This window comes from Chlorocebus sabaeus, chromosome 20, assembly GCF_047675955.1.
Source record: "Chlorocebus sabaeus isolate Y175 chromosome 20, mChlSab1.0.hap1, whole genome shotgun sequence".
NCBI classification, from domain to species: Eukaryota; Metazoa; Chordata; class Mammalia; order Primates; family Cercopithecidae; genus Chlorocebus; species Chlorocebus sabaeus.
Genome location: NC_132923.1, coordinates 41707503 through 41732659, shown reverse-complemented (window position 1 = coordinate 41732659; position 25157 = coordinate 41707503). Strand labels below are relative to the sequence as shown.

The 25157-nt window shown below is 44.8% G+C and overlaps 1 protein-coding gene across 3 annotated transcripts in view; it reads left to right on the top strand.

Moving 5' to 3' along the window:
- SLC44A3 (solute carrier family 44 member 3) overlaps nt 1-25157 on the top strand; it is a 75260-nt gene that overhangs the window by 42601 nt on the left and 7502 nt on the right. For 2 of the 3 annotated variants that reach the window (XM_007977898.3, XM_007977897.3), the window contains exons 11-12: nt 2113-2269; nt 5046-5132. In XM_007977898.3, the coding sequence (XP_007976089.3) occupies nt 2113-2269; nt 5046-5132 (244 nt within the window). The remainder of the gene's footprint in view (nt 1-2112; nt 2270-5045; nt 5133-25157) is intronic. The other variant, XM_007977896.3, reaches the window with a different exon arrangement.

The following is a 25157-nucleotide window of genomic DNA, read 5'->3' as shown; positions in this document are numbered from 1 at the left end:
CGGGCGTATGCTAGAGTCTCCTTACTCTCTAACACTGCCTGTGTCTTCCTTATTGCCACTACCCACAGAATTGGGGTGCATGTGGCCCAGTGGGAAGATCTAGAGAGAGATGCGGAAGGCTGACTGGGGGCCCAGTCCTCACCAGCCTCCTAATACACTCATTGCTGGGTTGCCCCATATGCTCAACACTGCAATGTTGTCCCCCAGGTCAATTCTTAAAATATGAATAAGTCCAGAGGTAAGTATTATGTTTAGCATCACTGGGTGCGTCAGATCCTCTTCCTGCAGGCAGGTTTGGCTGGTTGTGAGGGAGACAGAGCTGGAGGCACTAGCCCCACACACAGCAGGGGAGAGGTGGCAGGATGACGTTACCTTTGAACATGGAAATGAGTCTGAGAGGAGGTGGGGGTCTCAGAGACACACCACTTCATTAGCCATTTTTTTCTGTAGGACTGTTTCTAGTTTTGAGGGCAGGTATTGAGTGACTCCTGGCTCCGTGGGCTGGCTTGGGTTGAAAGGGCCATCTTTTTAAGTTCCCTCTCTCATCACGTGATAACCCAGCTTCTGGAACCTCTGCATCTTCTTCCAGCCAAGCCCAGCAGAGCCTCGAGCCATTACCAGGATGTGTTACAGACTAGGGAAGCTGAGGCAGTGCAGGCACTCCTCTGCCTGAAGTGGTTAACCCCATCACAGTGAAACCTCAGAAAGCTGATGCCTAACCCCAAACTTTAATACCTGGAGGGCTAACCCCAAGGCCCCCATTCACAGTGGCCTATGAATCATGTGTTTCCCTGCCAGATGGAAAGCAGGTGTTGTCCTCTTCTCCCTGCCTCCCCTCTTGAGCACCATAATAAGTTCTAAAGCACATAAATCTCCTCAATGGAAAAGTAAACATTCTTCCTTAAAAAAAAAAAAATGAGGGAAGGGGAAAAAAAGTGTGTCAGATTTTCCTGGCCTACACTACTCTTCTAGTTTATCAGATCTAAATGAATTCCTATTAGCAATAGCTTCTGTGGTTTTTCCTATTGTAAATGATACTGGGCTGAAACACACATCCCTCTTTTTGTAGGACAACTGGGTTGCAGTTTTTCAGCTCCCAATATTACTTTCATGTTCTCTTTTTCTTCCTGGCTGATTTGAGTAACAGCAAAATGCAGCCATTGCCAACTCTTGAAACATTTCTGGCTGCCTTCCTTTTCCTCTCTCAAATCCTAGGCTGCTGTCAAAACCTTAATTCATAGTGACTTATTAGCAACCAGAGCAAGTTGTAGAATAATCCATTATAAAGAAACCAAGCTTCACTTGGAATCTGTGAAGTTGCTTCTCAGAAAGGCCTTATTTTCTAGAACTGGCTTCAGCGGGAATTCAGAGGGTCACCCGTGGGGTGGCATCAGCCCCCACTCCTTTGTTTTATCTTTCTGGTTAGGGGGAGAGTGATGGCTGTGCCCATTCTGTTCTTTCTCACTTTTTTTGCCTGCCTGTGAAACTGACTTGTACACATTCTTGGGAGCTGCGTCATGACAAGTCCCATAAATGATTCACACTGAAGTGGCCTTTAAAGAGCAGAGTAGAAACCAGCAGGATTTGGGGAGCCTAGAGCTGTGCAGGAGCCAAGCACCCAGGGCTCTCTGTCCCCTTCCTGTAAGCGGGAGCTCACTGTTACCTCTCTGGCCACAGATCCTGGTCACGTGATTTGGTGATGCTGTTTAATCACCAGGTGAATGCCGGCAATATTTATGTATAGTCCTGTGTCATTTAAACCTTGAAGACTGTGATACAATTAAACTTCTGAAAGTGAAAATGAGATGAATAGACACCCTAAAGGGTTGGTGGTTGGGCTAGGCATTATAAAGAGGGAAACTTTTTAAACTCATCAGTTTTGTTTTAAGTTTTTCTGTTTTATTTTGTTTGTAGCATTGAGTGACACCAAAACGAATTAACTTAATACAAGAAACAATTTAACCGGAGCTACCAAGGAGTAGAAAAAGTTTGCCAAATGCTTATTGCGTCACCACTTTCTAAGTTGTTAGTGCCACAGATGATTGGAACCAGAGAGTTTTTGCTGCTTTATAAAAAGTGTTTTTAAAATGCTGTCCTTTTCCCTATTTGCAGAAGTAAAAATGACCCTCCTGATCGTCCCATCCTTTCGTCTCTCTCCATTCTCTTCTTCTACCATCAAGGAACCGTTGTGAAAGGGTCATTTTTAATCCCTGTGGTGAGGATTCCAAGAATCATTGTCATGTACATGCAAAACGCGCTGAAAGAACAGGTAAAGCTACCTCCTGATACACAGCACGTTCCGTGTTTGGGTTGCCAGAAACTTAATTACTGGAAAACTACAGCAGGTCCCAGGACAGAAATGTGACCTGTGACAGCAGCCGTGCGGAAAGCTCCTGCACTCCTCGGCTCCCATCCCCCGCCTCTCCCAGCAAACCTTTTATTTTCCCAGAGTCTCTGTTTCCTTTATGGTTTTGTTTATTGGGTTTTCTCCAACTCAGTGGAGATGATGTGGGGAGGGAGTAGTTCTGAGTTAGCTGATTTTCCTTCTTATGTAAATGGCGAACAGACAGGATGAACTCTTAAGGTGAAATTTAAACAAGGTTTTTGTGAACATTTATCATGCTTTTTTAAGTGAAAAAATGCACCGTAAGATAGGAATAATATGTGTTCATTTCTGTTTTAATGCTGAAATATTGCCTGCCTTTTGTGTTTCCCAGAGCTGTCGTGGGAAATTCCCAGTGTGTGTGAGGAGTGAGGAGGGAGAAAAGGAGAGGGTTTGAATGAGAGAGAGTGTGTGTGTGTGTGTGTGTGTGTGTACACATGCGTGTGCACACATGCACTTGAGAGTGAGAAATGGACAAGCTGACCTACATCTAAGCTCAAAGGACAGAAAACTGTAGGGCTTTTGTGCCCGGGGGATTTCTCCTCCCTAGTTTTTATTTCCATGCACATTTGCTTATGAATGCCAGTGGAAACCAGAACACCAGGAAAACAGCTGTTCTCATGGTATTTCTGGCCTGCCAAACAAGGGAAGACAGGACTTTTCCCAACTCTTCTGTTCTCACACAATGTTAATCTCTCCCCCGTCACCACCTCAGAGTTGGTGACTTGGTCAGTTTCACAAACTTACCTGATTCCAACCTTTTGGGTATAGCTATGTGTCCTTAGTAAATTCAGGAAATTTTACCAATAGGTTTACATTATATTTTAGAATTGTTTTCGTTTGCTTTTTAAAAAGATATCTGAATTGTTGATATTTTAAAATCTATAATCAAGGTTTAAAGTTAGTTTATCAGTTAGAAGCAATTGATTGGATAACACATAAAATGATCTGGCTTCCTTATCTGGAAATGCATGCTAAGCCGTTGCCCCTGATTGTAGATTATTTTCTTGTATTTCTATTAATATTTTGCTTGGCCACATTTTGGTGACTTGAAGAGGCATTTCCATATCCAGGACAAAACTAACTACTTTTGGCTCCTGCATTTTGAAATCAATCCTTCAATCTTAGGAAACTTGCAGGATTTCTTGAAGAACAGGACAGCATTTTACTTTAAGTCTATTTGTGATATGTTTGTACGTGCATTAGTAATAATCATAAATTAATGAGCAGCGAGGAGCTTGCTGTCCCTCCTGAAGCTAGGCATCTTAAACTCTCTGGGGATACAGCCTTTCATAAATCTAAAAGAGAAGTCAGGGCCGGGCGCGGTGGCTCAAGCCTGTAATCCCAGCACTTTGGGAGGCCGAGACGGGCGGATCACGAGGTCAGGAGATCGAGACCATCCTGGCTAACACGGTGAAACCCCGTCTCTACTAAAAAATACAAAAAACTAGCCGGGCGTGGTGGCGGCGCCTGTAGTCCCAGCTACTTGGGAGGCTGAGGCAGGAGAATGGCGTAAACCCGGGAGGCGGAGCTTGCAATGAGCTGAGATCCGGCCACTGCACTCCAGCCTGGGCGACAGAGCCAGATTCCGTCTCAAAAAAAAAAAAAAAAGAAGAAGTCAGTGGAAGGCCCAAGGTCTCTCTGACTGTGGTCTAAAAGGTTATTTATCACTTCCCAGATTCCACAAGGACCAAGGGCCAAAATTGCTTTTAGTGATGTCACTATTGGGAAAATGTGTCCTTTCTTAGGTTAAAAAACAATTTCTTCCTCAGCAGCCTTACTGGCCAGCACTGTGTCTACAATTTAAATATTTCACACAGCCACTGTGTGATTTTCCCTAGTTCAATAGGCTCATTCACCAACACAGCCAGGCTGAAAAGTGTCCAGATCAAGTTTCATCCAATTGAATTCACATTGGGATGAGAAAATGGCCATATAAGGCTGAGTTATTCCTGGGGTCCTCATCCTAGGCTATTTCAGGATTGTTTTCAGGGATGTGTTCACTCTGGGGAGTGGGTAGGGTGCCGCCAAGCACCCCTCCCCCAAGAGGGTCATGAAAGTATTCATTCTTGAGCTATGCACAAGTTCAAGTTATATTTCAAAGGAGTAATTTATCCCTCGAACTTTAGTCCCCCCAAAAATCTCACTACAGCATTTATGTCCTCCAAAGTTAAACTTGATTCTTTATTTATGTGGGCACATAACTAGTATCTACAGTGTATTATTTGTTTTTTTGTTTCTGGGATGTGAATTTTTCATGAATATAAACTTTGGTTTGAAAAAGCCAAGTGTACCATTTCAGACACTTAAGGGCAGATGAAGGGGGAAGAGAGGTTTTTTTTAACTGGAACCAGAAGACCTGCTTTTCTTTTGCTGTTCAGTATGGACTAACCTCCCTAATAGCACTGCTAACATATAAGTCCACAAGACAGAAACGTTTCTCCTCAATAATACTAGAACCATAATTATTATTATTATTAGTAGTAGTAGTAGTAGTAGTAGTAGTAGTAGTAGTAGTAGTATGCACAAAATAGAACTTCTCCCATGCCACCAGTGTTTCCCTAGGTGCATAAGTGAAAACTGTGTTTCCTCAGAAACTGCCTGCTTGTCTTCTTTCCTGTGTTGTTTTTGACTCTGTTCCTTTGGTCTCAACCTGATCCAGCAGCATGGTGCATTGTCGAGGTACCTGTTCCGATGCTGCTACTGCTGTTTCTGGTGTCTTGACAAATACCTGCTCCATCTCAACCAGGTACGTCTCCTACCTCTTGCCTCAGTAACACACAGAAGGGTCCAAAGGTGTGCTCCATCTCTTAGGTCAAGGTTTGGCAAATTCTTCTCTAAGGGGCCAAAGTGTGTAAACATTTTAGGCTTTCAGACCAGTCTCTCTGTCACAATCACTCAATTCTGCCATCATGGCAGGAAAGCAGCCATAGGTAAAATGTCAATGAATGGGTATGGCTATGTTCTAATAAACCTTAACTTATCAACAGTGACATTTGAATTTCATATGATTTTTACATGTCAAGAAATATTCTTTTTTTGATTTTGATTTTTTCCCAACCATTGTAAAATTGTAAAAATTGTTCTTAGCTCCTGCCAGAGGAAAGCGGGCGGTGTGATAGAGCTGGCTCCTGGGCTGTAGTTTGCAGACCCTACCCTAGAACCATAGGCCATCAAAACCACGCTTCAAATTTTAAAAGAAAGTTTTTCTCTTTTCAGAAATAAAGAGGAGAGGGAGTATTTAGAAACCCTAGCATAATGAATGTATGTCAACTAAGAGCTGATTTTCAGTGCCTTCTCTAAGAACTATAATTTTCCTGAACTAGGAAAAGAATTGCCTCCCTAATTTTCATAGATTTCACCAGTCTTCCCTTTTCAAGCTATAAATATGCCTTTAAACTTATAAAAATTATATCTTGCAATTGTTTGGATTTCAGATTTTTTTCCTCTCCTGAATTTTTCAAATTAATGGAAATTTAAATACGTTGTGTTTCTCTTTAGAGCATTTAGGAGATTTTAATAGTCCTTAGTCAAATTTACACAAAGCAGTATTTTTGTAAGTTAGCAGGCTGTTTTATAATTTGAACGTTCACAGAAATCTCACTTAGAAAAGTACTTCTAGGCCGGGCGCGGTGGCTCAAGCCTGTAATCCCAGCACTTTGGGAGGCCGAGACGGGCGGATCACGAGGTCAGGAGATCGAGACCATCCTGGCTAACACGGTGAAACCCCGTCTCTACTAAAAATACAAAAAACTAGCCGGGCAAGGGGGCGCCTGTAGTCCCAGCTACTCGGGAGGCTGAGACAGGAGAATGGCGGGAACCCGGGAGGCGGAGCTTGCAGTGAGCTGAGATCCGGCCACTGTACTCCAGCCTGGGCGGCAGACCGAGACTCCGTCTCAAAAAAAAAAAAAAAAAAAAAAAAAAGAAAAGTACTTCTTATAATTGCCCCCTCCCTAAGAAATTTACCTTTAGAAGTAAAGGGACTAATTAGACCATCTATGTTTAATGTCTTATAAGTGGTATTTATAATACTTTTCATTATTCAGGGAAAAATGTAGCCTTCTTATAGTAAGTTCTATTTTTAGGCTCTTAATAATCTTGGAGAACATTATAGAGTATATTTAGTTTTCATTTGGATTACTATAAACCAGCATGTGTAAAACACAATCAAATACCATAGGACCTTTCGGAATGGGGGGTACATGTAACAAGTCAGTCCAAACCCTCTGAATACATTTGTCATGGTGTTAGATGTTATAGCTGTTGTATATGTATCCAGACACCAACTTCATAAATATTTTGAGATGCATTGCAAAAATGTATTAACTATGATAAAATATATATGCATGAAAAATAAAGGTTAAGAAACATATAAATAGACTAGAAAGACAAAAGCAATGAATGAGACCATTGATATACAAATATGTTGGCCATATGGCCATACGAGGCCCCAGAGTTGACCTGCCATTCCCTCTCACTGTATTACGGGAATTCAGGTACTTTCTGCATCCCTCTTTCACTCATGGTTTTCATCCTGGCCCCTGGAAGCCTAGAGGCTCCTGTGGACACTGTGGGGACCACCACGTTAGGAGGGCAGAGAAATGGGTAAGGTGGAGAAAGGGTGGACCCTGGCCCCATACCCTGCCTATACTGCCCCGCCTTGCAGCCAGAGCAACTCCACTTTATGTGCTTAGGGGTAGGAGTGTGGGAGTGTACTGAAGGTTTCATTTGAGGACAGGTCTCTGCTGCTAAAACACATTTGAAAACCTCTGGTCCCATTTTCACATTTGTTTTCTCTGCCATGTTATCCTGAGGTACGTATTTTCCTGTTTCTGAAATTTCACCACCTTAATTAATCCAGGACCATTTATTGCCCTTGGTAATTCAAATGTTTCCAAACTCATAAGTGACACTAATGTTAACCACACCATAATGACCATCCTAAAGGTGATGACTCCATATAACAGATGTGTCGATGGGAATTATGATCCCCGATTCACAAAAAAACTAAGCCAGCCTTGATCCAGCTTCTGTAGTGAGTCAGTGGTGCAAACAGGGATAGGTCTTTCAGATTCTAATCATGGTGCCTGTGCAGTAGGCTGTGGCTAAACCAGCTTCATAGTGTCTTTTCCTTGCGGTGACTCCTGTAGAACTGGGTGGTGCCAGTTGATGTGGGTGATGCTCAGAGGCCTAATGTTCAGGAGATTGGGAAGAGGAGGAAAGATGAAAAAACAAGAATTGGTGTGAATATTAATGGAGAAGGAAGGGTCACCTCTGGTCTACGTCGACTACTGGAAAGCAGAGTGAAATAAAAATGTTTAAGAATAAAGATGATTGTAAATGGTAATCAGAGCAACTGTCAGCCTCATTTGGCAGTGGACAAAGGAAAGTGAGCATAAAGTGAGAAAAGGAATTTAGATTCACCTTTTCAGAAATTTCCTTGCATTGGAATGACTTACTGGGGGACATTGTGGCATCTCTGTCTCTGGAAATCAGATTTTAAAAGGCTGAACCCTATTTTATGTTCCTCATTTTGTGGGGTAGGAGCTGGGAAATACTAAAAGAGAATGAGATCCATTTGTTACCATCAAAACTCAGATGCTCGTCTTTATTTAACATCAAGGAGCTGGTTGGGTTTCCCCACTGCTTCTTAAAAGCCTAATCCATCTTCACTAAATCCTAGTAGGGAGGCAGGTGGCAGTTGCTGCATTTTGCAAACACCCAGCCTAAGGCTGCACAGGCATTCACTTGCAAGGTGGGGAATGAAACTCTCAATCTCATAATTTCTCATTTACTTTTCTCCCTACATCATAAATACTGAGTGTGTACATACTGAAAAAAATTACATGTTCACCTCACACATGTGTTCATCCAGCAACCATATGTTTATCCTGTATGCAGACTATTTCTACCTGGGTATAATAAGGACAAGGACCATGGCGATATAGAGGTGATACAGAGTCATTACTGTATGGTGCAAAAGCCAGGCCTCCAAGAAATTGACAAGCTAGCTGTCGGGTGGCAGGGGCCAGTAAGGGGCATATGCATGAGACATATGACTGTACAGAAAAGCGCATGTTTAAGCATTGGGATAGGGCTGTGGAAGTTCAGAAAAGGAAAATCTTGGTCTTTGGGAGAGGTCATTTGACCCTGTAATTAGGGGAAATTTCCTAGGAGAAGTAGACCCAAGTATAGAGTACCCGCTGGAGATCACCAGCTACTAACGACAGCAGTAACAGCTGTGGGTATTGGCAGTCAACTGTTTTGCCAGTGGTATGCTGAGCACTTTTCCTACATTATATCAGTTGTTAGGTTTTTTGTTTTTGTTTTGTTTTTTTGAGATGGATTTTTGCTCCTATTGCCCAGGCTGGAGTGCAGTGGCACAATCTTGGCTCACTGCACCCTCTGCCTCCCGGGTTCAAGTGATTCTCCTGCCTTATCCTCCGGAGTAGCTGGGACCACATGACACCACGTGCTAAGTTTTTGCATTTTTAGTAGAAACAGGGTTTCACCATGTTGGCCAGGCTGGTCTCAAACTCCTGACCTCAGGCGATTTACCTGCCTCGGCCTCCCAAACTGCTGGGATTACAGGCATGAGCCACCATTTGTGGCCAGTTGTTAGTTTCTGAGATAGTGTCTCCAATTTACAGATAGGGAGATTGAGGCTTAGAGAAGGCACGTAGTGGCAGATCTAGGATTTGAATCCAAGTCTGTTTTGCCTCCAGGCCCAAGCCCTTAACCACTGTGCATTTTTAAAATAGCCGGAGGAGGACTCATGACCACCACCTGGGGATGTTCTTTTCTGCTCCTTGCAAAGCCAGAGTCCGTACAAGTAGAGCTGGCAGAGCGCGTCTTGTTACACAGCAGACTTTTGTGGAGGAGGACAGGAAAGGGGAAGGAGCAATGAAGATGATGAACTCACCATAACTGTAATCAAGCAGTTATCCATCCAGAAAAGGCTGGTCAGGGTGGCCTGGCCCCTCCTCCTTTACGTCAGGCAAGTTAGTGGTCAAAGTGTCTGGGAGTCTTGGCTGGCTGTTCTCAGAGACTTTCAGGCAAAAGGACCTTACAGCCTCCCCTCTCCCTCCCAGCACTGTCCAGGGGCCTGGCTAAGAACCCCGCTGTGAGACTACAGGCTAAGCACTCAGCAAGAATGGCGTACTTACTGTTTCTTATGGGGTCTGCACACAGTTCCTCATGAAAATGTCTCCCTCAGTGCACATCTCTTGTCCATTGTGGACACAGGCATCTGTTCCAGCCATGATGTTGGCTTTAGGTCAATGTTCCTCTAAGTATGAAACCCACTGGTGAGCCCCAGGACTCTTCCTGATGGTTCCAAACTGATCTGAACATTCTAGAAAATCCTTTTTTCAATTTTTATAGGCAAATAGCAGAATTCCATAGATTTTTCATTTTTGCATACAACAGGGAGTTGTTTGCCAGTCAATAAAGTAGAGCATGTGTTATTAAAGCTTACTAAAATGTGTTATTTATGAGCCCAAATTGGTGTCTTAACGTAGTTTCTTAAGGACTCAGACTCATTCTTTTCAGACATCTAGCTGCTGAGGCAATGCCTAGTGACCCTGCAAAAGTTGTGAATGTACGCACGCAGACAGTGGGATTTGCAAATTGGGAAAAGAACACTTTGCCACCACCAGTGTTGCCTTGAGTTGACCATGTTGTTCAGTTGCAGTCATTCTTGTCTTGACATTTTACTTCTCTTGATTATTCAGTTCTTGGTTGGTTGGTTGTTGATTTATTTGCTTATTTTTGAGACAGAATTTCGCTCTTGTTGCCCAGGCTGGAGTGCAATGGCGTGATCTCAGCTCACCGCAACCTCTGCCCTCCCGGGTTTAAGTGATTCTCCTGCCTCAGCCTCCCAAGTAGCTGGGATTACAGGCATGTCCCACCATGCCTGGCTAATTTTGTATTTTTAGTAGAGACAGCATTTCTCCATGTTGGCTAGGTTGGTCTTGAACTCCTGACCTCAGGTGATCCACCTGCCTCGGCCTCCCAAAGTGCTGAGATTACAGGTGTAAGCCCGGCCTTTTGTTTATCCATTCTATTTTTTAAAAATCACTTTAAGCATTGCATTCCTCTTCAATGCTTTGTTCTTCTTCTAGCAGAAGTGGGAATGGGTATAGGCAGTGAGCTGTGGGCTAGTGTCAGAAGTCTGAGAACCACCGTATCTGTACCAGTCTCCTGGGAGAAGCTTCCAGGTAAAAATGACTTCAGTCAGGTAGAGCAGCAGTTTGCCTCTGCCTCTTCATTATTTGAGTAACTTGGGTGAGTCCCTTAACCTTGCTGAGCTTCTGCAATATGAAAGGGTTAGGTTCAGTGACCCCCAAGGTTCTTGTGTGGCTTTTTGACCCTTGTCATGGCATCCAGCCCAGAGCTGGGGGCATGCAGAGTGCCGCCCTGCTGCACCAAAACCATGAGATGCTTTGTGTGGGAAATGGGGGTAGAATGGAAAACAGTATGAGCTGTTTGTTTTCCTGTGGTGTTCCAAAATGACAGGCTCATTTCTCTTCATGATATACCTTGTATCCATGGTAAGGACTTATCCTAGAACCACAAAACTCAGTGATGTTTCATGTTGCCTCAGTTTTGAGGCACCAGAATCTTGTAGAGTTGTCTGAGAATGTGAATGAACAAAGAGGAGCCATCTATCTGTATCCACTTACAGCAATCCTGCTGGTAGTGCTGCTGTAATATATAGTGATAAATAAATAAAATAACTGGTAATGAGATGCTGGTCAAATGCCAGGCACCTCGGTCATTCTCAACAGTGGGAGTGTACTGTAATGTCCAATGCCTTTCACAGCCCTTTTCTGCCTTGGGCTATTATGCAAGATAGCTGGGAGCCTGATGGATCTGTGCTGCATCACCTTGAGGAGGGGACCAGGTGACCCCAATGCACTTTGATGCAGTGTGTAAAGCGTGCAGCCTACTTTCCTTTGTCATCCCTCTGGATAAGATTTAGTAAGTACATGTACAGATTGTTGCCTGTTGCTATTTGATCAGAAATGCCAGCAGCTTCCTGTCTTCCTGACTAACGAATATACTGGTCAGAAAGGTCCCAGATAATCCTGGGAAAGTCAGGGCAGAGAAAAACCTGCTGCTTCTGGGGAAATATACACCTCTCTCCCCTTCTTACCTCATAGTGCCTCTCCCCAACCTGCTCTGCCTGCCAAGACTGTGTTTAGTGAACATAATGTTGGTCTCTGTCTTCTAAGCCTTTGCGGCAGACTCAACTTTGTAGTATCTCCAAACGTTCTCTCCCCCCACCCCTTTCCTTGCAGTTAGCTCTGTTTCAATGACTCTCTTTCTCATAGTCCATCAATAGCTAAAGCACTCAATGACTTTTCCACATCAGGTTTGGTCGGTTCATCCCAAGCCAGTTGGCAGATCTCCAGTGACTCCTCTTTTCTCCTCTCCCAGAGCAGCATGCACATCTCAGGAAAAAAGTGAAAATATTGTGCAGTTTATCTCACTAGATTAGGAAAATGATGTAAAGGTTCTTAAGAAGAAACAGTTCTTTCAGAAGCTGGCATTGCCATAATAGGTAGTCTCATCACAGAGCATCCAGACAGCCATTCTTTCAGCGACAGCAGTGGTTCTGAATCCTCCACCCCCGCTGACTGGTTTAGAGCTATTCTGGGCAGCCAGCTGATGGTGAGAGCTCTGGAGAGATGCCTCATGTGTGCATGCTTCAGAAAGAAGCTCACATGTGTGTCAATATGATAGTTTGCATTAAGGCCCATTTATAGACAATGGTAATCTCCACACCCAGCTGTTGCATGGCAAATGCTACTACCCTGGCTTTAGATAGAAAGGAATTAAGACACCTATTTGTCAGAGGCCCCAGGCTGTCTGGGAGAAAACAAACTGAATCCTCATGTTTCCCGGTGCTTGGTTCAGAAGCTGCTAGGCATATGGCTATGGCTTAGTGTGGCTTTCCTGGGAGCAGCCTCTCTGGAGCCTAGCTCCCACCTGCTGTGGGCATGTTACAAGACTCAGGGCTCAGGAGGGTAAGGCCCAAAGCCGTCTTCTCCAAGTGGGCCTTAGTGCTCAGTCCTTTGAGGTAAGGCCCGGTGAGCAGCTGCCATGTTAAATTGGACTCTGAAGTGATTCCTGACATGAAATTTCAGTGCCTTCTGGGAGAGGCAAGTAATGTTTGTTGAATGAATTATTGCATGAGAAAGGGAGGGAAAGTTATATAAGGGCACTCAGGCAATTAGGAGCGCCTGCGAGGCAATCGAGTGCTCAGTGCGAATGACTTTGACTTCCTCCTAAGCGTGCAGCTCGTGAAGACAAGAATACCAGCCACTCACTGGCACTTACTAGATACCGGGTACTGTGCTACTTTACGTGTTTTAACTACCCATAGCCTCGCAAAGTAGCCTGTGTAGTATTTTTTAAATAGATGATAATACTTTGGTTCAGAGAGCTTAAGTAGTAACCTGACCTAGGTTAGACAGGAGGAAAGTAACAGAGCTGACTCTTGAGGTTTTGAAGATCCAGTAAGTCATTTCCTCTTCCTTGTCCAAGTTCTGAATAATTGTGAGATGCAAGAGTCAAACAGATGAAGATTAAAAATATCACCTTGAATACGAAATCATCTGATTGGAAAATTACCACAGGAACAGCTGTAGGCAAGTCAGTTGTTAATGTTTTACCCCTGAATCAGAATGACCAACCCACCCTTTACCAGGCCCATCCAACAAGGTGAACCTCTCTATGGATCTGAGAAAGTAGGTTCCTGGTGACAGGTGGTTCCCGAAAGACAGTGAGGAAGGGCCTGAGCCCACCTGCACTCTGCTGCTCCCTCCAAATTTGCCCAGTTCCCTAAGTTCACCTCCTTCCCTGAAACAAATGAGAGGCATTAGCCTAAAGGAAGTCCCTGACCACAGAAACACAAAGCCAGGGAAATCAAGACTAGCACCACACTGGGATTTAAACCCAGGTTTTCACCAGTCCACTAGGGCACTCCTTCCACAGGGTAGGGACTCAGAACCCCAGAACTTTAGAGATCATGAAACAGCCTCCCCTCATAATTTGGAATCTGGGGTCCAGAGGGCTCGAATGCCTCAACCAGGTTACACGGCGGGCAGAGCTCATTCTGATTCCCTTCCCTATCCTGCATCTTCTCTTCCCTTGCCCTTCTGAGCCTCCTGGAGGACAGACAGGTGTGTCACTTTACACAGTATGTCTACATGAGCTGCCCTGGGGTACCTTTTGGCAGAACTCTATGTAGATCTCCCCCATCTGTTGGGCAGCATGGAAGACAGGCCCATGCTCATGGCGGCAGAAGGGTGAGGATCATTTGCATCCTGGGAAGTTTGGGGTCTCAGCTTTTATTAATGGCAGCAAAGGCAACTGGGACTGTTTCCCACAACACTAGTTTAAAAGGTCAGCTGATCCAAGGAGTCACCATTTCTGTAAATCTGAGCCTTCTTTCACAAGTCTGAACCCCATGTGGAACATGAAGCAACCCCTTTATGTTCTTTGTGCCTTCCTGTCATGACATGTTCTAGGCACACTGGAAATATGCTGAGGGAGACCGCCCAGGTTTTTAACTTTAAGAAATCCACCTTTGAATCAGCACATCCAGTTTCCTCATAAGGGAGGAAGCAGGTGACATGTGAAAACACTGTGTTCTGACGAGCAGTGTTTGGATGTGGGGTCTGGCAGCTCAGGCTGACTCCTCCTGTGCCCTCCCACCCACAGGTTAGCGTGTGCGGTGGACACCACGCTGCCTGGGCTAGGCCGGGCCAGGCCGTCATCTGTGATCACAGCTAGGCAAGGGCTAGGTGGGGAGGTGCCTCAGAGTGGAAAAGGGAACTTTCCAACCTAAGTTGTCAACATTACCCCCAGTGCTCAAGAAATGTGAAGAAGATAGATTAGCTTCAGCGTTTCCCAAATTCACTTAATGTGGAAAATGAAATGAAACCATTAAGTAGCTCCTACGCCCAATGTCCTCTTCCCTTAGGATGGAAAGCAGGATTCTTTGGGTCATTTCTCTTTGTCTGGAACAGTTGTTGTCTGAGGGGATCTAACTGCCCACTTTGAAGTCCATGCTTTTCTAAGCAAGGCAGTGACTGTGGGCACATTCCTCAGCTGTCATTCTTATTTATCCTAAGGCACTGAGACTTGCTGGGGGAAGGAAGTGATGATTGGCCAGAGACTAGAGAATGCATTCATAAAAGAAAAAAGCATATGAAAGCATATGAAATGACGTGAGTCACTGTGGCTGAAGGAATACATGCCACTTTGATTTAACACTCACTAAGTCATGTCCTGCTACAAGCAGGACTCCCATGATACCCCAGGCCACGACCACCTGAGTCTCATCTTTGACTGACTTCCACGTGCTATGAAGAGCAGCCACAGATTCAGATGTGCAGATGATACTGTATCATGTCTCTCAACCTAATTTCTAACTTTGAGCTCTCATTCCACTGGACGGGTGGAAAACTTAATTTGTTATTCTTGAGCTATCCCCTCCTTGGGGATGTATGAGGTTTCAGGTGTCCCCAGACATTAGTAGATATAGGTTGCCCTTGAGACATCATCTTCCCATCTTTATGGCTCCTCAGGCCCTGCTTGGGAAGTAGGAATCTTTTACCTGTGGTCACCCATGGTCCTATCTGTCTTGATATGCTAACACTAGGTGACCAACTGTCCTGGTCACCTAGAAGCCGCATGTCTCTGGTACCCCCTCACTCCCAGGCAAACCAGGAACCTGGGAGTGGTCATAGAAGAGCCTTGCCAGTTCTCCAAGCTGTGTTTAAAAAAAAGGTGAGGGGCAGACCTGGACAAGACCCATAGACCTTTGTTTCCTCCTCCCCCAGCCCAGGAGAGTGTCATTTTCTAATGTGAGGCTGGAGGAAACCTGCACACTCGCCTGCTACTCCAAGGTGTTTGGTCTGTATTGGGAAACCTCCTTCTTCACCTTTTCCCCTGGCAGGTAAGGGCTTAAAGAGCCTAAATTTTGGAAAACAAAAGCCAGTGAGAATTGAAGACTGGATGTCTTCTTGCCTCCACTCCCCACCTGGCCCCCTACCCTTAACTGGGGGAATGAGCACAGAGCCTGAGTCTTGCTTGAATGGGGAATGTGGAGAGAAGAGAAAGGAGAAAATACACAAGGGGGAGAAACAGAAGCAAAGAGAGCGAAGCCAACCATCATACATGTCTTAGGGGTGGCTGGACATTCCTCCTTCCGTTGAGAGTCCCATCTCTACAGACATTTGAGAAACAAGTTTGTGAAAAGTAGAAGAGGAAGTGGCTAAGAGAATTTTGCTTCAAATAGCTTTCTTATCTACGTGGGGTAAAAAAATTCCCAAAAGTTTTGGCAAGTGGATCCAGGTTTGACAGTGTTTCAAGTGGTTTCCTCTTCCCTCTCTTGCCTTCTATGGAATGCCTCAGTTGGCGTGGGTGGGGTAGAGAGAGCATTTGCTAGATTTGCATTCATCCCAGGAACGAGACAGCTGAGGTTGAATGACTTCATCAGGATGCACCCCAAGAGGGGCGCTCTGGGTGTGTGCCATGCCCACGTCTCGCTTCCATCAAAGCAACAACAGAGAAACTTGGTTAGGCCTCAAAGAACGCGAGGCTCCTGACCTCACTTAGTGCCCTGTCCGCAGTCCCCAGTCCCCAGCCTGGAGCGTGGCCAAAGCAGACCTTCCACGTGTGTCCGTGGATTGAAGAATGAGTATGAGGACCCAAACAGCCTCAGTATCAGCCCTGGGTTCATGCTGCCTTCACACAGCTTTTTAATATATACCAAAAGGAGCAGGGAGGTAATAAAGGAAAAAGAAATACTCGCTCAAAGGAGCTGCCCTTTCTTGTTGGACCTGCTCTAACCACACTTAGAACTGACTGCAAGGGAAACTACTTCCTGAGCAGAAGATTCAGTGAAGAGAGGAGGCTAAAATGGGAGGGACAAATAGTCTTTGAGGTTCAGAAAGAAAACATCTGTCATGCTACAAAGCCACAGTAATGAAAATGGTGTGGTGCTGGCATAAACATAGATACACTGTGCTACATAGATCTATAGACCACAAACAGAATAGGAAGCACAGAAATAATGCCTTGCATATATGGCCAAATGATTTTTGACAAAGATGCCAAGACCACACAATGGGGAAAGGACAGTCTCGTCAACAAATGATCTTGGGAAAACTGGATATCCACAAGTAAAAGAATGAAGTGGGACCCTTACCTTATATGGGAAAATTAAAATGAAGTAAAGACCTAAAAGACCTAAAACTATACAACTTTTAGAATAAAATACAGGAGAAAAGTGTCAGAACGTTGGATTTGGCAGTGATTGCTTGGATATGACACCAAAAGCACAGGCAACACAATAAAAAGTAGACAAATGGGACCACATCAAACTTAAAAACTTCTACACATCCAAGAAAAGAGAGTGAAAATCATCCTACAGAATAGGAGAAAATAACTGTAAACTATATATACTAAGAAGTTACTGTCCAAAATACATAAGGAACTTCTACAATTTAACAACAACAACAAAAATAACCCGATTTAAAAATGGGCAAAGGACGGCCGGGCGTTGTGGCTCACACCTGTAATCACAGCACTTTCGGAGGCTGAAGCAGGCAGATCATGAGGTCAGGAGTTCGAAACCAGCCTGACCAACATGGTGAAACCCCATCTCTACTAAAAATACAAAAATTAGCCAGGCGTGGTGTTGCATGCCTGTAATCCCAGCTACTTGGGAGGCTGAGACAGGAGAACAGCTTGAACCTGGGAGGCAGAGGTTGTGGTGAGCCAAGATCATGCTATTGCTCTCCAGCTAGGGTGACAGAGTGAGACTCCATCTCAAAAAAAAAAAGGGTGGGTGCCGTGGTTCATGCCTGTAATCCCAGGACTTTGGAAGGCTGAGGTGGGCAGATCACGAGGTCAGGAGATCAAGACAATCCTGGCTAACACAGTGAAACCCCGTCTCTACTAAAAATACAAAAAATTAGGCGTGGTGGCGGGCGCCTGTAGTCCCAGCTACTTGGGAGGCTGAAGCAGGAAAATGGCGTGAACCTGGGAGGTGGAGCTTGCAGTGAGTTGAGATTGTGCCACTTGCACTCCAGCCTGGGTGACAGAGCGACTCCATCTCAAAAAAAAAAAAAAAAAAAAGGCAAAGGACTTGAAGAGACATTTCTTTAGAGAAGCTATACTAATGGCGAATATGAAAAGACACTCAGCATCACTAATCATTAGGAAAATGTAAATCAAAACTGCCATATATCACCTCACACCTATCAGGATGACCACTATCAAAAGAACAGAAAATAAGTGTTGGTGAGGATATGGAAAAGTTGGAACCCTGTGCACTGTTGGTGGAAATGTAAAATGTTGTAACTGTTATGGAAAAAAGTATGGAGTTTCCTCAAAAAATTAAAAATGGGTCTATAATACTATATGATCCAACAGTTCTGTTTCTGAGTGTATAGTCAAAAGAATTCGAAGCAGGATCTCAGAGTTATTTGCACACCCGTGTTCGTCACAGCATCCTCTCAACGGTCAAGACGTGGAAGCACCCCAAGTGCCCTCAACAGATGAATGGATAAAGAAAATGTGATATAGCCATACAGTAGAATATTATGTAGCCAAGTGTATTTCTTCTTTTCCTTAAAAAAGAAGAAAATCCTGTCATATACTACAACATAGATGAACCCCAAGGACATTATGCTAAGGTAAATAAGCCAGTCACAAAAGGACAAATACTGTATGATTCCATTCAGTATTTCCAATCATCCATACAGTAAGATTTCTCTCTCAGCCTCAATACTGATTCCATTCATACAGTATGTCTACTTTGACTGTATTTGTCAAAGACAGTATTTTGCCTACTTTAGATACTTCAAATGCTGAATGTAGTAGTCAAAATACTGTCTTTGACAAATACAGTCAAAGTAGACATACTGTATGAATAAAATCATGCAGTATTTGAAGTATCTAAAGTAGTCAAAAATCATGGAAACAGTGTTAAAAGGGCACTGGGGCTAGGGAGAGGGTAAATTAGTGTTTAGTGGTTATAGAGTTTCAGTGTTGCAAGATGAGAAAGTTCTAGAGATCTGTTGCAACAATGTGAATATACTTAACACTACTGAACTCTACAGTTAAAAATGGCTAAGATGGTAAATTGAATGTTCTACATTTTTTTTTTAACGACCAAAAAAAAAAAAAAAAAGCTGGTGTGGTGGCATACACCTGTAGTCACAGTTACTCAGTAGGCCAAAGCGAGAGAATTGCTGGAGCACAGGAGTTCAACGCCAGCCTGGGCAATGTCACAAGACGCCATCTCAAGAGAAAGAAAAGATACATTACTACAGTGAATGTCTCTGAAGCAAATGCCTTTAAATTATAAACGTTTTTCTCTGCAAGGTGGACCAAGCTGTGTTACCAAACAATAGTTATTCCCAGCAGCCAGTGACTTTGGATTTCTGGCCAGGCTCTCTGTCACCAGGCCTTCCCCAAGCAGCCTGGCAGGGCGGCTCTGGCTTCCCCACCCCTAGGCTCCCCAACAGTGTGCTTGTGGAGGCACATGCACCTGACTTGAAATGATCTCCCCAAAACATGGAACACATGAAAAACACGAATGTTCCAGTTTCTCTCTCCCACCATTTTCCTCAGTTCAGGGCCTCAAATCAGAGAAGGCTGACATTCTCTTAAGAACTAATCGGCCAGACGCGGTAGCTCATGCCTGGAATCCCAGCACTTTGGGAGGCCGAGGCGAGCAGATCATGAGGTCAGGAGATCAAGACCATCCTGGCTAGCACGGTGAAACCCCGTCTCTACTAAAACTACAAAAAATCAGCCAGGCGTGATGCCGGGCACCTGTAGTCCCAGCTACTCGGGAGGCTGAGGCAGGAGAATGGCGTGAACCCGGGAGGTGGAGCTTGCAGCGAGCGGAGATAGTACCACTGCACTCCAGCCTGGGCGACAGAGCAAGACTCCGTCTCAAAAAAAAAAAAAAAAAAAAAAAAAATCTTCGGGTGCAGTGGCTCAGGCCTGTAATCCCAGCACTTTCAGAGTCCGAGGCGGGCGGAACACAAGGTCAGGAGATCGAGACCATCCTGGCCAATATGGTTAAACCCCGTCTCTACTAAAAATACAAAGAAAAAAAAAACTTAGCTGGGCATGGTGGCACGCACCTGTACTCCCAGCTACTCAGGAGGCTGAGGCAGAAGAATCGCTTGAACCCAGGAGGCAGAGGTTGCAGTGAGCCAAGATCACACCACTGCATTCTAGCCTGGGTGAGAGAGCAAGACTCCATCTAAAAAAAAAAAAAAGAACCAACCTTCTAAAGTCTGTAAGTCCCATAGACATCCACTGAGTTGGCCCAGTATGCCGGGCAGCATGGTAAACATTTGGCTTACACAGTCTCAGTTTATCTTCTCTAGGACTCTGTGTATTAGGTAGGTATTATCCCCATTGTACAAATGAGGAAACAGCCCCAGAGGATGAAGAGCATGTCCAGGGTGACAGCACTACTATGTGGTCATCCTCGTGACTCCAAAAGCTGTGGCCCACTGGCTTTGCTGTGCTGCCTGGAGTTCCTTGCCAAAGCTAAGGGTAAGGAGGAGGAAACCAGGGAGTGGCGCTCACTAATAGCGACAAACTCATCTATGTCATCTTCCTTCTGAGAAAGCCTGAAGTCAGTAACCGCCCAAGCATTCCCCATCCTCTGTGTTTCCCATGTCACAGGTCCACTGTTTAATTTTGCCTTCCAGAAAACCAGGCCTTGCTTCTGATTTGCTCCCTTCCACCACTGATTATGCACAGGTCAAATGGGAATAAAGGATGTAGCAGCACTCCAACTGGGAAAGAGCTTGGGGGATGAAGGTGACACTTCCACACGGTCCTCTAACTTGGACCTGCCTCTTCATTAGGAATCATCGTTCTGATGGGCTTTCTCCGCAGAGTGCAGAGCTTTGCTGGCAGATCAGTGAAGGATCAAGTCCAGCAAGATGCTGTTGCCTAATGTGGCCTTTCCTGAATTTGTGGGAGGACAAGGCTTATCTAACACAAAGAGCACTGGCTGTGAGCACCTGATTCCTGTTCCATCTTTGTCACTTCCTCTACCTGGTCGAGATTGCCAATTCCTCATTGGTGAAATGAGAGCATTTTTCTAGGTGATATCTAGGATGCCTTTTAATCCGAACATTCTGCTGAAAGAACAAAGGGATCAATCCATTGAATTTGGGTTTCATAGGAAAAAATATTATTGAGAAGATATTCTTGGTTTGCCAGAGCATCTTTCTTTATCTATTCAACAAATATTAGCCCCACAGAGAGGCCAGGGATCAGAAGGCATTTCAGCAGAGAGAACCGCATCTGGGAGTGGAGGAACCACTGGGGCCTTCCAGGATGGTGTGAATGCAGTGGTCCACAGCAGGTGTGTGAAGGGGCAGGCGCGGTGGCAGTGCTGCATACACCTCATTAAGAAACAAAGACTAGGCCAGGTGCAGTGACTCATGCCTATAATGCCAGCACTTTGGGAGGTCAAGTTAGGCAGACAGCTTGAGCTCAGGAATTCGAGACCAGCCTGGGCAATATGGCGAGAACCCATCTGTACAAAAAGCTACACACAATTTGGCAGGTGTCGTGGTGCATGCCTGTATTCCCAGCTACTCGGGAGGCTGAAGTGGGAGAATCACCTGAGCCTGGGAGGAGGTTGAGGCTGTAGTGAGCCATGATTGAGCCACTATACTCCAGCCTGGGTGTCAGAATAAGACCCTGTCTCAAACAAAGCAAACAAAAACAACTTAGACGTAGAGACTTTCATCATCAAAGAGCCTATAAATGTTCAAAACCCTGGCAAAGTCAGAATAATGAAACTCACTAAAATCAGGATGCAGGAGAAAGCGTGAGAGGACTCATCTTTCTTATCTACACTGCCTAAACTTAAAACCCTATGTTAAAAAAACAGTAAGTACTCTAACTTCCTAATGTTTCAGAAAACTTTTTTAGAACCTACATCTTGTGTGTGAAGGTGCAATTTACCTGAAATTTGGGTATTCCTTCAGTGTCAGTTTAGTTTCATTTTCTTTTGTTGAAGTCAAATGAGCATTTGTCCTTTTATTTAAAGTACCACGGAGAGAGTGAGTTCATTACTGTAGCACATGCTCAGTGTATCCAGCCTGCCTTTCTTCCTCTGTGTATATTCACAGAGGGGTGCTGGGGTGAGGGCCAGGCGATGTCAGCAGTGGTTATTTCTAAGGGGTGGGATCACATTGACTTTCTTGCTTCTTTGTCTCTGTGTTGTTTGATTTTTTTATGATAAGCATGGAAATAATAAAGCCATTCTAAAAATTAAGCAAAAAGAAAAGTATTAAAAGAGCAAACAAAACAGCACAGCCCTGTTCCTGGCTTCATAGGCAGCTCTCATATTTGTCCTTCCTTCTTCCACCCCACCTCCCACCTGGCAACAGCCCCAGGGGACTGGCTGGTTTCCCTCCTCACCATCTCACTGGATGTTTGTTTGCATCCTGGTGACCGGTGCATTCCTGAAGGGATCTGAACGGTGAATGCAGGGCCCTGGAAGGCCCAGAGGCTGTGCACTGCCTCACTCCACATATGTTTGTGATAAAAACAAGGCTCAAGATGAAACTGGTCTAGGACGGTTTCTGCCAGTTTTACTGTAGGTCCAAGGAAGGCCCCTGGATGTACGGGGATGTATCTGGACTCAGATTTCACTGTAATTTTTTTAGTTCTGAGGAAAGTATGAATGCCAGTGTTATTTATTCACTGTCCAGTTTCTCAAGTTTGTTTTAGTAGTTCTTGCTTTGAGAATAAATATCGGAACTCTGTGAGGAAGGTGTTCCAGAAATAAAGCTGGCTATTCATGGCATGGTTTTCGGCAAATACCTTCCCTCTACTACGGAGGGAAACTCTGTTTACCTTTTTGAAGAGTCGGCAGAAACCCAGATTCACAGTTCTGCCACCAAAAGAAGAAAGCAGTTCAGTTCAGTGAGAGGACAGACTCAGCTGATGATGGACAAAGGGCTGAGCTGTGCTGGCTAAGCATTTGATTTCAGGAGTAAAAAAATGCTCTTTCTATGTTAAAGCTACAATTAACATTCTTGGATAGCTCTCAAAGTAACTTAAAGAGGTAATCTAGATTTTCTCTTACCTAAAAAGACACTTAAATCTCATTTTCTTCAATAATTAGAATTTTCTATAAAATAAGAATAATGCCAGCCAGACGCAGTGGCTCATGCCTATAGTCCCAACACTTTGGGAGGTCGAGGCGGGCGGATCACATGAGGTCAGGAGTTTGAGACCAACCTGGCCAACTTGGTGAAACCCCGTCTCTACTAAAAATACAAAAATTAGCCAGGTGTGGTGGTGGGTGCCTGTTGTCCCAATTACTCAGGAGGCTGAGGCAGGAGAATCAGTTGAACACTGGAGTACAATTGCGCCATTGCACTTCAGCCTGGACGACAGAGTGAGACTCCCTCTCTCTCTCTCTCTCTCTCTCTCACACACACACACACACACACACACACACACACACACACGGCGGCAGGGAATAATACCACCCACGGTGATTATTTCACTGAGTTGTGGTGAAAACAGATGAGATCTAATGAGATGATGATCTGAGGGTGGCTGGCCATGAAGCACAAACATAAAGCATCATGGAACACTGGAGCTGGTGGATGTCTTTTCCAAGCAGCAAAGTGAGAGCCTTTGAGAAATGATGTGATTTGGTGGAAGCCGTTCTGCAAGTCTTTGGAGGCAACATGGCTGGAATCCAGCCTCTTTCCACTGAGCCATCCTGCCACAGCCTCAGCTGTTTTCAATGGTGCATCTCATGAGAACACCACTTTGTTATTTTGACCTTTCTGGGAGAAAAAGCACAAAGTACAGCTGAAAGTAAATGTTTTCCAGCATATGGGCCTGAACGAGTTAGAGGTCTACTTCATGGAAGACGGACGCAACATCTATGACCTGCGTGGGACCGGGGGTACACTACTTTACCTCTCTGTGCTTTAGTTTCCTTAACTACCTCATCGGGTTGGAGTTAAGAGGACTAAATGAGTGAATGTGTTCGGGGAGAGGTAGCATAGAGCCTGGCACATAGTATGTGATAGATTAATGCCGTTATTATTTATTATTATTATTTACACACAAAAGTTGCACACCTGCCTACTGACTACAAAAGAAAAAGGCCACAGATGGAAATTAGAAAGTTGTAGCTACTGTTAGGTCTGTGCTAAGGCATTTGGGATATATCACTAAGGCATCCACCGAGGTAGGGGTGGAGGGGAGCCAGAATGCCTGGGAGGAGTTACTATTCCTAACGCTCCTATTTCCTCCCGAGAAGAACTCACGGTCTTTGGGCCTAGCCCCTGGCTTATGACTGCTGGCAGGTTGGTGTGCTCAATGGCTGCATGGCCACACAGCATTTCTACCCAACTCCAGCAGAGCCCCGCAGGCGTTGTGAAGGCGCTTGGGGAGTCTCCTAGGCTTGAATAGGAATGAGCCTTGGAAGGTACAGAGCTTCATGGCTCAGCAGAAGATGGTGATGAGGAAGATCTGACCTGAACTTCCCCAGGGCAGCCTGGGAGAGCTTCCAGAGGCACAGGCTGAAAATCATGAGTCCTCCTGAAACTTCCTTTCACTGCCCTTGCTCCACACTGTGTCAGCTCCACCCACCGAGGGCTGACCCCCGACTCTTCTAGACCTGTTTCCCATTTCTCCTCTGCTCAGGCCCCCCAGTGCCTGCTGGTACGCTCACGTCTGTGGCTCACATTGCTGGCTTCTGCTGCTGCCTCCTACCCTGCTGGAGACAGGCAACATTGGGGCCAGCTCACATGCCACTTCCATGAAGCCTTCCCTGATCTCTCCTGCTGGGCCTTCTCTTCCCCTCTCCCTCCAGCTTGTGGTTCTGCTGTTTGTGGCCCTCACATGTGCACTTGTGCTATGTATTTCATTGTTTTGAAGCCCTCACAGCCACAGGGCCGTCCTCATTGTGTTCTTCCCCCAGTGCTTCTCAGCTACTTGAGACAGTCCCAGGTGACCAGTCCATTAAAGTCTGAAAACTAATCTACCTGTACCTGGAGGGAGTCTTTAATCCCAAGCAAGGGAATGAGAATTGGGATCTAATATTGAGGTACTACCACCGCCCACTTAGGAATCCTTCCTCGTATCTATCTTGTGTGTTTGTAGCTTCAATTTCAAGACAGAAATATCCACCCATCTGTTTTGTGATGCTAAAGAAGTATGCACACTGAATTTTGGGGATAAATCAAAAGCCGAATGCCACTACCTCCTGCTTACTTGTTTAAAGGTTAGCCTTTAGGATCTCTTAACTTCCACAACCAATAAAACGTGTTTCCTAATCCTTATTATGGCCAATCATTTCCACATATTGTTAGAGTCTGCAGATTACCTTGGCACGTTAATCCTGAGTTCTGTCATCCCGGGCAAATACAAATGCTCAGAACAAGGACTTAACGATGAAAATGTTAGTGCAATCCATCTTCCAGCTGCCTGACAAGCAGCTTCTGTTCAGAATAAGTATAAATTAGCTAATGCTGAAGCAGCAGAAATGTTTAATCCATATCCTGTGTCTTGAGTGATTCCTCCCTCCTCCCCCTATTCATTCAGATGTTAATTCTAGATCTCTCTGTTGCACTCAGGGTTGAATCTGGTAAAATGCTAGTGGTGTGGTACCTGCAGGAAGGCATGTATAATTTCTCTATCAGAGTGGTTTTAATGCCCTCTTTCCGTGGACCTGATA